Source organism: Paroedura picta, chromosome 1 (assembly GCF_049243985.1).
Source record: "Paroedura picta isolate Pp20150507F chromosome 1, Ppicta_v3.0, whole genome shotgun sequence".
Lineage (NCBI taxonomy): Eukaryota > Metazoa > Chordata > Lepidosauria > Squamata > Gekkonidae > Paroedura > Paroedura picta.
The window spans coordinates 197,915,938-197,929,973 of NC_135369.1; the positions used below are offsets into that span (position 1 = coordinate 197,915,938).

The 14,036-nt window shown below is 48.7% G+C and overlaps 1 protein-coding gene across 1 annotated transcript in view; it reads right to left on the reverse strand.

Moving 5' to 3' along the window:
• Positions 1 to 14,036, reverse strand: part of TRAM2 (translocation associated membrane protein 2) — a 61,981-nt gene that overhangs the window by 5,713 nt on the left and 42,232 nt on the right. Inside the window, exons 5-10 of the mRNA XM_077315981.1 lie at positions 13,291 to 13,349; positions 12,384 to 12,468; positions 11,326 to 11,396; positions 6,831 to 6,935; positions 4,435 to 4,578; positions 89 to 261 (exon numbers count right to left, since the gene is read on the reverse strand). Of these exons, the coding sequence (XP_077172096.1) occupies positions 89 to 261; positions 4,435 to 4,578; positions 6,831 to 6,935; positions 11,326 to 11,396; positions 12,384 to 12,468; positions 13,291 to 13,349 (637 nt within the window). The remainder of the gene's footprint in view (positions 1 to 88; positions 262 to 4,434; positions 4,579 to 6,830; positions 6,936 to 11,325; positions 11,397 to 12,383; positions 12,469 to 13,290; positions 13,350 to 14,036) is intronic.

A 14,036-nucleotide genomic window follows, 5' to 3' on the forward strand; every position in this document is an offset into this window, starting at 1 on the left:
TTCATGTATCTACGTGATCATTAGGGGATGATACACAGCAGTCATAGCTTAATCAGTCGCAGGCTTAACATAAGGGGAGCATGCTCACCAGACTCCCTTTTGACCGTCTTGGACTGCTGCTTGCCGTGGACAGCTATTGCCGCAGCTCTTTTCCTGGCACTCTGCTCATTTCGGTACTCCCGCCAGCGCCGGAGCTGGAAGTGGATGAAGCGCCACATCATCCAGGCTTGTGAGAAGCAGACTAAAAGCAGCACAAACATCCTAGGCAGAAGACACACAGGTATAAAATTAATCCATGGCTCAGCAGGTCTGAAGGAGGCGGGTGGGGGAGGGAAGGCTTCTTTGTCCTATTACAGTGGTCCCCAACCTTTTTATCACCAGGGACCACTCAATGCTTGACAATTTTACTGAGGCCCCGTGGGGGGGGGGTAGTTTACTCCTCTACTCTCAACCACTGCCCTAATGCTCTCTGATCACTATGGTAATGTTTAAACATCCCTTCAAAATAAAATACAGACACGCCACAACAATGAACATAAGGAACATTTTATTTTCATGGAAATTTTAACTCATGACAATGACAAATCAATGGGAACCCTGAGCTTGTTTCTCTGGGAATGATGGGAGACAATGACACCCGAAATGTGTTGTAAAGGGCCAGGGGTGTGTGTGTGTGTGAAGTAAAGGGCTGGGGGGGGGGAGGTGTCCTTCGCGGCCCACCTCCAATTAGTTGACGGACCACATGTGGTCTGCGGCCCACAGGTTGGGGATCGCTATCCTATTATAAGAAGACTAGGGGCAAAGCCCGTTGTATCCAAGAATACAACGGGCGCTAGAGCTTGGCAGTGGGAAGAGGAAGGGGAGGAGTTGTCCAATCTGTAAGGGCATGGGTTTGAATGTGTGTGTTGTGTGGGAGGTTGTGGTGGCATGATAGCAAATGAGAGCATGGGTGTGGAGAGATGGGTGTCAAGAACGTGTGGTTTGCAATGTTCGTTGAGTGTGGGAGAGGACTGACCTTTGGGAATTGTGGCATAGTGGTTATAGATGAGCTTTCCAGAGCCACGTCCTCAGATATGTGAATGGAAAATCAGACTGGAGACTCTTCTTAGGGGGAGATTACATGGCAACCAATTCCTCCCAGTTCTGTGTCATTTCCCTTCTTGTGTGAATTAGGCCACAGACACTGAAATGTCCCCCTAATACACATGGGTGTCCACAGTACACAGGTGTCCACCCTCCTCCTTCTGTCTCCATTTTTTCACTCTTGATAAAATGTTATGTGCCCACATGCTTCTTTCATGGTTGCTCCTTAGAAGGACCCTTTGTACCCTTTTCTTTACTACCTAAAGGAGTCTCAAAGGGTTTACAAACACCTTTTCCCTTCGTCTTCCCACAATAGACAACCTGTGAGGGATGTGAGGCTGTGAGAGGTCTGAGAGAACTGGGAATGGGCCGCAGTGATCCAGCAGGCCTCAGGTGTCTCAAAGCAGTTTCCAATCATCTTCCCTTCCTCTCCCTACAGCAGACTCCCTGTGAAGGAGGTGGGGTGGAGCATCACATGGAAGCTGGCAACCCTAAGAGGAAGTCTCTCTGTGCACAGCAGTCTTGACCTTTTTTATACTGTTTTTTTATTTGCCAGGCCAAGGGTGAAAAAAGTCACTTCAGTTCCCATGTCTCTCTAGCCATTTACTTGTTCACTATTTACAGTTTCGGGCTGTAAATATTTATTTAGATCTTCCTGCACTTTCCAGACTTACAGGACTGATGCTGGTCTGTCTGTCTGCACCTCAGAATACAAACAGTTGCTGGTAAGGGCTGGCCATATCCCATAGACCAGGAGGGACACAGCTGCACCACTCCCTCCCAACTGCAGGCAAAAATGGCTCCTTTGAAGGCTGGACACTGAGGGCTTGTACGATTTTGAAGTCCCACCTCCAAACCTCCAGGTGGGGCCTCCAGGAATATTTCCAACCCAGGGGTAGCCAACCTCCAGGTGGGGCCTGGGGAGCTCCTGGAATTGCAGCTCATCTGCAGAGTATAAAGATCAGCTCCCCAGGCAGAAAGGGCTACTTTGGACAGGGTTGTGGTAGAGAAGAAACATTTAAGGCCTACCACACAGGTGGTTGTTGAATTGAAAGACTTAAGGCCTACTACACAGGGTTGTTGTGCAGACGAAACAGGAGACAAAAGAACCTCTGCAACAGCTGTGCAGTGGCCTCAAATCTGCAGAGTGTTGCAAAGAAGAAATACACATGGCTTGGTTGTGTCTAACCCCCGGCCAGAGCAGTATTTTAAGGGGCTTTTCTGTGGCCTCCCTGTCAGCCAACTGTTTGGCAGAAGAGGAAAGCTCCCCCCCCCCCAAAGGAAGGCCCACACATATGTCCTCAGACTCCCCTGCTTTGCTCTGGGAAACACCTCCTTCCCCTCAGTCAGGGGCTGACAGAGGCTCCTTCACAGCAGGCCTGAAGGGAAGGGAGGGAGAACACCAGCCTCCTGCCAGCTCTGTCAGGGTTCTGAGGCAAAGTGAAGTAAGTTATAGTTGGACACGACAGTTAGAACAGCCTTGGGGCAAAAAGGGCTGGCACAGCCTGTCCAAGCCTCCGTTCTCATCCCCCTTGGCAGCCCTACTGACCTCCACTCCCTGTGGTTGTCAGGGGCAGATTGGCAGCAGTCTCCAGATTGCCCCTGGCTGGGCTGGGTGGATGGGCCCTGTCAGAACTTTGGCCCTGTCAAAACTTTGGCTTTGCGCCTCCTGACCGGCTAGAACTCTGGTCTGTCCAGGAGAGGGCCCAATTGGAAGGCACTTCCAGCAGTGAGCAAACTCTTGAAAATATGGAGGGCAGTCTTGATTTGCACTACTCGAAAGTTATTTAAAGATAACAGCCACCTCTGGTTTTTTAAGCAAGGAACCCCATGATATTTGAGGTCCATATTAATGTTGCCTCTTCGATCATGATGTATAAATATGTTATAAACACTCAGATACCGACATCCCTTACAAGTAACGGGCACAGCAAGGTTATCGTCTAGTACAGTGGTTCTCAACCTTCCTAATGCTGCGACTCTCTTTGGGTCACCAAGACTGCCACCAATGGCAGCGGCGCGGCAGCAGCGGCCTTGTCGACCCCTGGGAAAAGGGTCAATTGACCCCCAAAGGGGTCATGACCACCAGGCTGAGAACCGCTGGTCTAGTATATGTTTAACATTTCCCACTATAGAAGCATAGATAAGAGACTGGCGCTTCCTTCCAACATCACAATAAACGTGTTGAAAAGAACAAGCACCCTGAAGACTATCACAATTCGTGGCAGGGGAGGGGCTTTTATGAGTCATGGCTCCCTTCTTCAGATACTTCTTTTCTTCTTCAGAGGCTTTTTTCTACTGCTAGGCAAACATCTTGATTTATCACAATAAACCACGGTTTGTTTAAAATGTGGTTTGTGCAGCAAACCCAAGTCTGTGTAGAAATGCACTGGATCCAGCAGAAGATTTCTGCTTGTCCGAGCAAAAATGTACCAGAAAAACCTACACCACCCATTTCCATTTAAAAAGAGGGGCTATAAATAGCATAAATAAATACATTGTATTCAACTTGCATTTCTGCTTGCACAAGACTCTACAGCAGGGATTCTCATCCGTGGTCCAAGAGCTCCTAAGGGTCCACAGGAGCCCTGGAAGGGGTCCGTGGTCTTTCCTGTTGCCTTAATAGACGTGGCGAAGGGGCTGCTTCCATTGCTCCCCCTCCCTCTCCCAAGGTTTCTGGAGGGGGCACAGCCTACATGTCTACTCCCGCCTTCAACTACCGCCTGTCTCTCCCCCCAACTTAGTTCTCTTCAAGCCTGCCAGTCAACATAAGGTGATGATGTCATTTCCTGCGTGGCAGGGAGGCATGGACAGTTGGCCTAACTTCCGAGGCTCCTTGGAGCCTAAACAATTATTTCAGGTGCTCCTCCCCGGTCAAAAGGATGAAAAGGACGGTTCTATGCAAATAAGGGCTTGAAGAAAGGGATCAGTGTGTGTTGCAGTGGACTGAGTGCTGTTGCTTGAGAAGGCAGGATAAATTAGGGGTGTGCGATTCAGCATCCGAAGCGGCTGTTCCTGCCAATAGCAGCAGCCTCCCCCACCCCCGTTGGCGTGGCGCTGGCTGCTACGGCTGCTTTGGATGCTGAATCGCACAACCCTACAATATGTACTAAGTGAGTTTGTATTTCTGTTCACATACTGCTGGATCCAGCTCAACATTTACAAGCCGCTCTTCACTGTGGTACCTGACTGCTCCCTGGAAGCCAGGTGCATGCTTAAGAGCTCTGAAATAGACCACCTTAAAACTGCTATCTGACAAGTAGCTGAATTCAAACATCCCTCTTCTGATCAGAATTGACTGCCGGCCTCTTTCCTCACCCGCTAAAGTAGCACGGCTTGCCAGAGTCTTACCTGAAAAGCAACGTATTGAAGTTTCCTCTTTCAGGGTCGAACACCTGGTTTTCCACCCGAGCGAGCCCAAAGGCAATGACCAGCACGGAAAGGGTAAGGGTAAAGAGCCGGGAGATGACGAACACCACTGCCCATGCGTTAAACCTGGGTGGAAATTAACAGGAGACCAAATTTGCCAACAAGCACCGCGAGAGTCCCTGGCTAGGCCTGTCTCTTCCGAATCCTGCAGCTGCCCTGACATTGGGCCATGCGGGCCTCGGTCCTGCAGCACCTGACCTGTATCTTAAAACTGTAGTCCAGATTCATTACCAAGAGATTAGGCAGCTCAAGTAACACACTTAGGCACAAAGAGGTGCTGATAATGTATCGAGTTGTAATTGGACTTCTAGGAATCTGCTTTGGCACAATTCCTATGTTTGGACCGGTGACTCCTCTGTGACTTGTGAGCACCTGGGCACACATCCTGCTGTTCTTTCATGCAGGCAGAACATCTCTCCCCTCTTCTGCTTTGAGGGAGCCACCTCCTAGTTCTCAAGACTGTAAAGAAAGTCTCCGTCTGCATGGGAAGTGTGCCCGACATTACGCAAGACTCATCAGAGAAGTACCCATTTATAAGACTTTTTATCTTGGGAGTGGTGGGAAGTGCCGCCAACTCATGGTGACACTGCAGGTTTTTCAAGACAAGAAACGTTCAGAGGTGGTTTTGCCACTGCCTGCCTCTGGACTTCCTTGGTGGAATGGTTAAGAGTGGCAGCTTCTAATCTGCCAAGCTGGGTTTGATTCCTGGCTCCTCCACATGCAGCCAGCTGGGTGACCTTGGGCTTGACCGAGCAGTTCTGTCAGAGCTCTCTCAGCCCTTAGCCCCACCTCCCTCACAGGGTGTCCAACGTGGGGAGAGGAAGGGAAGATGACTTTGAGACTCCTTCAGGTAATGAAAACCGAGTTATAAAAAACAACTCTTCTACTTCCCATCCGACCCAGCTTAGCTTCTGAGATCTGGTGAGATCAGGCTAGCCTTCTTATCTTACATGACGTTATGATGGCTTACTGACTCCAACAAAATCCTAATTCTGCTAGCTTTAGGCCACATGGGAATCAACAGTAGCTGAATTGCATATTCGTTGTAAGAAATACCTGCAGCACGCTGAATTCTGGCCTCAGTTAGGTATGTTTTCTTCAAACAGAAATAGCGGGGAAGTTCATGCCACCTGGAAAAGTCTGTGCACAGAGATGTGAGCACCTTGTTTGTCAAGCTACTGCCTGTCATGCAGCAAGTGAATCTCCCAGCTAAAGCTTGGCACACACTTCTCATCCCATTTCATAGGCAGGGCAGATCCAGGTGGGCAGCCCCATTGGTCTGAAGTAGCAGAACAAAATTAGAGGCCAGCAGCAAGCACCCTTCAGGCCAACGAAGTTTTATTCAGGGGATAAGCATCCATGTCCACACACAGTTCCTCAGATACACAGACATGAAAGCTCATCCCTTGAATAAAGCTTTACCGGCCTTCAAGGTGCCTCTGGGCTCAAACCTTGCTCTGCTGCTTCAGCCCAACATGGCGACCCTCCTGAATCAGTCTTCAGGAACATAAGAGAAGCCACGTTGGATCTGGCCAAAGGCCCATCCAGTCCAACACTCTGTGTCACAGAGTGGCCAAAACCCTGGGGCCATCAGGAGGTCTATCAGGGGGCCCTGAATGCCAGAAGTCCTCCCACTGTGCCCCAAGCATACAGGGTCTGCAGTACGAATGCACATGGGAGCTTATACCTTGAGCAAAACTTTGCTGCTCTTAAAGGTGCCACTGGACTCAAAACTGTGTTCATAGGCATGGCACATAGATACCATGTGCAGGAAGAGCTTCTTCGGTGCTTGAGAAGACTAACTGACTAACCAAGGTAGGCTAGAGACTCTCAGAAGAAGTTGGTTCTTTTCTCTACCCAAAGGAGATTCAAAGCGGCTTACATTCTCCTTCCCTTTCCTCTCCCCACAACAGACACCCTGTGAGGTGGGTGAGGCTGAGAGAGCCCTGATATTCCTGCTTGGTCAGAACAGCTTTATCAGTGCCGTGGCGAGCCCAAGGTCACCCAATTGGCTGCATGTGGGGGAGTGCAGAATTGAACCCGACTTACCAGATTAGAAGTCCACACTCCTAACCACTACACCAAACTGGCTCAGGAATGACTTCAGTGTAACTTGAGATGCGAAGCGCCTGGAAAGGAATCTTAGTTTTCTTTCGGTTTCAAGGCATCGCCATACACATTTTGGGGGAAGAGACTTTAGCAGGATTCAGAGTGTCTAGGGGTAGTTATCAGAATCTCTTAGCACCTCTGCTTTAGCATCCCACGAGAGAGAAGCCGCGCCTTTGCCCCCTCGAAAAGCCACAGGGAGAGTCACTTACAGTTTTTCATTGTTTTCATCTGTGAAGTAGAAGAGGCGAGCCATGTGGAAGAAGAATTCGGCCACGTACTGCAGCAGCAACAAGATGAGTCCCAGGCGTGTAAGGCTGGAGAAAGATGGAGGATTAATCTTTCACTTGGGAGAACACACAAGGGCTTATTAGTGCCTCCCACACCCAAAATACATATATTTGCCCTCAAGGGCCCCAAGCAACCACAAACACACATGGAGCTGTCTTGTACCGAATTGTACTACTGGTTCCTCAAGTTTAGGGATGTGCGCTTTGGATTGGCTGCCTCAAAGCCTGCAGCAGCGTGTAGAAGGCCAACGCCACAGCACAGAGGGTGGCGCACTGCCTCTCTGAGGCGCACCAACCCTCCTCTCTGAGGCGCACCAACCCTCCTTTCTGTGGCGCTGGCCACCACCAACCCTCCTCTCTGTGGTTATGGCCACCACCAACCCTCCTCTCTGAGGCGCTGGCCACCAACCCTCCTCCAACCCTCCTCTCTGTGGTGCACCAACCCTCCTCTCTGTGGTTATGGCCAAGACCAACCCTCCTCTCTGTGGTGCTGGCCACCACCAACCTGCCTCTCTGTGGCACACCAACCCTCCTCTCTGAGGCGCTAGTCCCCACCAACCCACCACTAACCCTCTTCTCTGAGGTGCACCAACCCTCTTCTCTGTGGCACACCAACCCTCCTCTCTGTGGTTACGGCCACCACCAACCCTCCTCTCTGTGGCACTGGCCTACACGCTGCCTCGGGCTTCAGTAATCACCAAGCCGGCCTAGGCAAGCTGAAGCGCACATTCATACCCAAGGTCAATCTTGTCTTGTCAGACTGGCAGTGGCCCTCTAGGGTCTTTCACATCATCTACTGCCAGGTTTTCTAAGTGGAGATGCCAGAGAACCTGGAACCTTCTGCACATAAAGGCCCTACAAGGAGCCAACTTGGTGTAGAGAGGCTAAGATCAGTGGCCTGTATTCTGGAGAACCAGGTTTGATTCCCCACCTGTCCTCTATGTCGAGCCAGCTGGGTGACATTGGGACAGTCACAGTTCTCTCAGAGCTCTCTCTCCCTCACCTATCCCACAAGGTGTCTGTTGTGAAGAGAAAAAGGGAAGGCGACTGTAAGCCGCTTTGAGACTCCTTCTGGTAGAGAAAAGTGGCATATAAAAACCAACTCTTTCTTCTTCTTCTGTTCTGACTGAGCAGTAATTTCAGAGCTCTCTCAGCCTCCTCTCCCTCCCAGGGTGTCTGTTGTGGGGAGAGGAAAGGGAAGGCGACTGTAAGCCACTTTGAGACTCCTTCTGGTAGAGAAAAGCAGCATATAAAACCCAACTCTTTTTTTCTTCTGTTCTGACCAACTCTTCTTCAGTAATATCAGGGCTCTTTCAGCCTCACCTCCCTCACAGGGTGGCTGTTGTAGGGAGAACAAGGGAAGTTGATTGTAAGCCGCTTTGAAACTCCTTTGGGTACTAAAAAGTAAAAGTAAAAAGTACAAAAAACCCCCTCTTCTCACAGAGCTTCTGCCTAGCATGCAGAAGGTCACCGGTTCGATCCCCAGTACCTCCAGCTAAGAATGAGGCATTAGGCAATGTGGAAGTCATCCACCTGGAACCCCAGATAACAACTGCCATTCTGAGTAGGAAATACTGACCCAAGGCTCTGATTTAGAATCATAGAATCATAGAGTTGGAAGGGGCCATACAGGCCATCTAGTCCAACCCCCTGCTCAATGCAGGATTAGCCTTAAGCATCCTAAAGCATCCAAGAAAAGTGTGCATCCAACCTTTGCTTGAAGACTGCCAGTGATGGGGAGCTCACCACCTCCTTAGGCAGCCTATTCCACTGCTGAACTACTCTGACTGAAAAATTTTTTCCTGATTTCGTTGTACTTGAAGTTTAAACCCATTACTGCGTGTCCTTTCCTCTGCAGCCAACAGAAACAGCATCCTGCCCTCCCCCAAGTGACAACCTTTCAAATACTTAAAGAGGGCTATCATGTCCCCTCTCAACCTCCTTTTCTCCAGGCTGAACATTCCCAAGTCCCTCAGCCTATCTTCATAGGGCTTGGTCCCTTGGCCCCAGATCATCCTCGTCACTCTCCTCTGTACCCTTTCAATTTTATAGAATCATAGAATCATAGAGTTGGAAGGGGCCATACAGGCCATCTAGTCCAACCCCCTGCTCAACGCAGGATTAGCCCTAAGCATCCTAAAGCATCCAAGAAAAGTGTGTATCCAACCTTTGCTTGAAGACTTCCCGTGAGGGGGAGCTCACCACCTCCTTAGGCAGCCTATTCCACTGCTGAACTACTCTGACTGTGAAAAACTTTTTCCTGATATCTAGCTTATATCGTTGTACTTGAAGTTTAAACCCATTACTGCGTGTCCTCTCCTCTGCAGCCAGCAGAAACAGCATCCTGCCCTCCTCCAAGTGACAACCTTTCAAATACTTAAAGAGGGCTATCATGTCCCCTCTCAACCTCCTTTTCTCCAGGCTGAACATTCCCAAGTCCCTCAACCTATCTTCATAGGGCTTGGTCCCTTGGCCCCAGATCATCTTCGTCGCTCTCCTCTGTACCCTTTCTACGTCCTTGAAGTGAGGCCTCCAGAACTGCACACAGTACTCCAAGTGTGGTCTGACCAGTGCCGTATACAATGGGACTATGACATCTTGTGATTTTGATGTGATGCCCCTGTTGATACAGCCCAAAATGGCATTTGCCTTTTTTACCGCTGCATCACACTGCCTGCTCATGTTTAGTTTACAATCCACAAGTACCCCAAGGTCTCGTTCACACACAGTGTTACCTAGAAGCGTATCCCCCATCCAGTAGGCATGCTTTTCATTTTTCTGACCCAGATGCAGAACTTTACACTTATCTTTATTAAATTGCATCTTGTTCTCATTTGCCCATTTTTCCATTGTGTTCAGATCTCGTTGAACTCTGTCTCTATCTTCCGGAGTATTTGCCAGTCCTCCCAATATGGTGTCATCTGCAAACTTGATGAGTAGTCCCTCCACCCCCTCATCTAGATCATTAATAAATTTTCGTCCATGGTATGACACTCATCATGTCTCTGAGTTTATTAAAGTTTGCCCTACGAAAATCCAACATCCGCGTCTGGCTACAAGCTTCCTTTGCTCCCCATCTCAAAAGGAATTCTATGAGGACATGGTCACTTCCCCCTAGGGTCCCCACCTCCTTCACCTCATCCACCAACTCTTGCCTGTTGGTCAGTATTAAGTCCAGTATGGCTGAACCTCTTGTGGGTTTATCTACCATTTGATAAATGAAATTGTCAGCCAGGCAGGTCAGAAAGTTGCATGACTGAGGACGCTTCGCAGAGTTTGTTTCCCAGCACACATCTGGGAAATTTAAATTAAAAAATTCCTCTTAGCAGGGCGTCGCCAATTACCAGTACTCTCCTTTTTTTTTCTTCTCAACTCCATTTCCTTCTGTCCCCGTGGCCTCTTCCCTTTGTCTTAGACTTTTTATGGGGACCTCTTCCCTCGTTGACCCTTGCACCTCCTCTGCAAGGGCCTGAAATCTATTCTGGAGCTCCAAAGGCCCCGAGAACTGTCTCGCTCATTTGGTACAAGGCAGATTCATGTGTGTTTGTGGCCGCAGAAATAAGCTGTGGGAACTAGCTAACCCACTGATCATTTACAGTTTCCACTGTGGAGAAAGTGACTAGGCCTGTAGCGCAACAGGGGAAGGGGGCTCCAGTGAAGTCTAGTGATGTCAGCGGCCATTTGAAATTCTGGGAAAGGCCACATAACCCCTGGGGAACTCTTATTGGGAATCCCTGGGGTAGATCAAGATGGGTAGCCATACTAGTCTGTCTGTGGCGGTAGAAGACAGCACATGTCCAGTCACCCCTTGAAGACTCACAGAAGCTCCTACCTTGCTCTAAATTTTGTAGATTCTTTCTCTTTTAGAGGGATCCTTACATTTTGGGCCACCTTCCTTTCGAGTAACTATGATATGTTAAAAAAGGCTGGAAGTTCAAAGCACCAATTGGATTGTGGTAATAGCAACTGTATTGTAGGGTTGTATGCGGCGGCGTCCGAATCGGCGTGGACTGGCTGATTCGGATGCCACCACACACAACCCTAGAGTAATAAGATACTGGAGATATATTTGTTAAGACTGAACGCTGCCTTCTGGTGGTATGGAAGGAAATGGCAGTCACTGAGGACTGAGACAAGGAAAACAGCATCCATGTGGGCAAGGCCTTCCAAAAGGTGGCATACGAAGGTACTTTGAGTGATTTTTCCAAAAATGACGTCTCAAACCTGCCTTGAGTCTTATCAAAGGAAAGCGGGGGGGGGGGGGGGGGTGGAAAGGATACAATTAGGGGATGGTATCACAGAGATCTTATTCCGACCACACCAGTTTCAACTAGTAATATTGCAAGGTGCTTCGAACTATTCTGAATAAGCAGGATGATAATTTGGGGTGAAAATAAAGGAATCCAGAAGCACTTACTTTAAGAGGTACGCTCCAGCTATATGCACAAGGTAGAGGCTTATATACTGCAACTGGCGAGGAATCTCTTCCTGGAAAGCAATGAAAGATCACAGCAAGCCAATGTTAGCCATAAAAAGGGACCAAAGGATCATGTGCAGCATTAGCAGCATTGATTGCAAATTGTTCCCACTCCCACATCAAAGAAAGGTGCATAAAAGTTCATTGTAGTGATGGTTTTCTACATGGCTTCTCATTTATCCAAAAACATTGTATCCCTTCTCCATCAAAATAAGTTTCTGTCTAAAAAGATTTCCTACATGGAATATAGCATGAGAATTCCTTTATCACCAAAAATACTGTTGCAGGAAAACATTGGGTCGGCAGCCTCCAGGTGCTGTCTGATGATCTTCCATTATTACACCCGATCACCAGACTACCAAGATCTGTAAACCTGGAGAAAATGGCCACTTCTTAAGTTAGACCTATGGCTCTATACCCCACTGAATTCCCTCCCCCCCCCCCAAACACCACCCTCCTCAGGGTCCACCCTCCAAATTACCAGGTATTTCTCAACCCAGAGCTGGCAACCAAGACACTTTGTGAATCATTTAGTGCAGTGCACCTTTATTGCCTGCATAGCAAGCATAACTCAGTTTTGCCTAGTTTGTTGAAAGCCAAGAGAGCAGGAGCCTTCCTGACCTCAGATCAGCCATTCCACAAGGTGGGAGCCACCACAGAGAAGGCACAGAGCTGGATCCAACGCGTTTCCACAGAAAGAGAAATTCCTGTCCGTAATGCATTCCTTTTTTGCCTCCCCCCCCCTTCCCCGCTGCAGCCCATAATGCCCCATAGGGACTAAGCTACACTCCACAGCTGGAAAGTTCCCTGTCAGCAGAAATACTCCACTGGATCCCAGCCGTGACTCCTCTTGGCCTTTGGGGTCACCATTCAGCAGCAGTCTGTGTTCATCGGTTTCAATGAATCTTACTCCGGACAAATGTCGCCGAGGTGTGCGCTGTTAGCCAGCAACAGTTACTCCGGATTAAGCTGAGAAAGTTGGATGCCGTGGCTCTCACCTTCCGCACTTTCTGGAAATACAGCTCCGGCAATGCGTGCAGCCAATAGGCCAGCTGGCATAAGTAGAAGAATTTGACCTGGAACCTGACATGGAAAAAGAAGAAGCATCCACAACAAGCAAGCTCTTCACCATCTATCTGAAGTGTTCCCCCCGACCAAGGGAGGAGGTCAGCAGCCTTTGGCTGGGCAAAGGTGGAGCATTCCCAAGTCCTGCCTGATTTGGTTCCAGCAGAAGCCAGCAGTTGTTCTGCAAACCAACATGGTTACCCTCCCCCCGGAAACTAAGCTGAGGCCTAAGATACCATTCTCTGACCTCACTGTCAAAGCTCTGAATTATATACCATCTTAGCCTGGCAGGGTTTTCCCACCTCCTCTCCCTTCTTTCCAAGGTATTTAATAGAATTAAGTAATCAATGATTGAATTATTTGAGATGTTTCACTATATTTATTCCAGTAATTTACTGGTTTGATTTAAAGCCAGTTGTATCTGTAAATACAATGGTTGCTAGCATCCCCATTCTCCCACCCCACCTGCCAGCCTTCCCCTCTGCCCCAAAAAGGCCTGCTGCAGCCTCTCCAAGGCTCAGCGGGTATTTTTGGACCAGGGAACTCCCTTCTTCTTCCCCCTCCAGGCCCACCAGCCTCCTCTCCCGGCAGCAGTCAGGAGCAGACTGGCACCAATTGCACCAGACTGCCCCTCGCTGGGTTCGTTGGGGGCCAATCTGGCCTCTTGCTTGGACAAGAATTTTACCGGCAATATTGACAGTGCTCCTGGAAGGGGGCTGAAAGAGGTTTCTCAAAACAGCTTGGTCCAATTTAAAACACTGGCTGCCTTGACCTCAGATGAACCGAAGAGGAAGGAAGCCTTGGTGTCGATAGTGCAGGGGCCTTTCTGTAGCTACTTACGGGAGATGAACGTGAGGGTAGTTCTCCCACAGGCTCCTTGGGTTTGATAAATACTCTTCCTGAAAAGGGAAACAAAAAATGAAAAACAGTCAGTTTCCAGGCAAACAAGAGCCTACCCACATTCCTGTGCCTATCCTAATGTAACAGACCATTCTCACAGTAGGAGGAGTCTTAATAATTGCACACCATTGACTTAGACTCTAAGGAAACCTGGGTTTTTAAAAATTAAATACTTCTGTTTGTTGGTGTACCATTAATTGCACAGGTTCTCCCTGTACCAGAAAATATTCCAGAAAGGGATAGGATATATTTTAACAAAACAAGATGAATCTTGGAGAGGTCTCATGTACACAGAAGCATAAAAGCAATAATTACAACACTGGGCAAGATGGCAGATCACTGAAGGAATGCCAAATGAAACGAAGGCTTCACCAACTGGTGAAAAGGGGCAGCACAATGGGGCAGAATCTCTCTGGGGAAAGCGGTCCAGAGATTTGGGGCCCCCACTGATAAGGCCTAATCTCAGAACCTCTGAAGATGACTGTAGTACTCAGGTAGGTTTATAAGGAATCAGGGAACAGGAGACAGGCTTTAATACATGTATTTACAAAGATTCTGAATCGGGACCCTGAGTCCTCGTACCTTTCCAGTCAACAAAGGGCCAAAAACGTAACATTTACCAGCAGGTTTTTTTTTTATTATTGAGTTGGGGAAAGGGAAAGAGTACCTACTGCAAAAATGTGTCA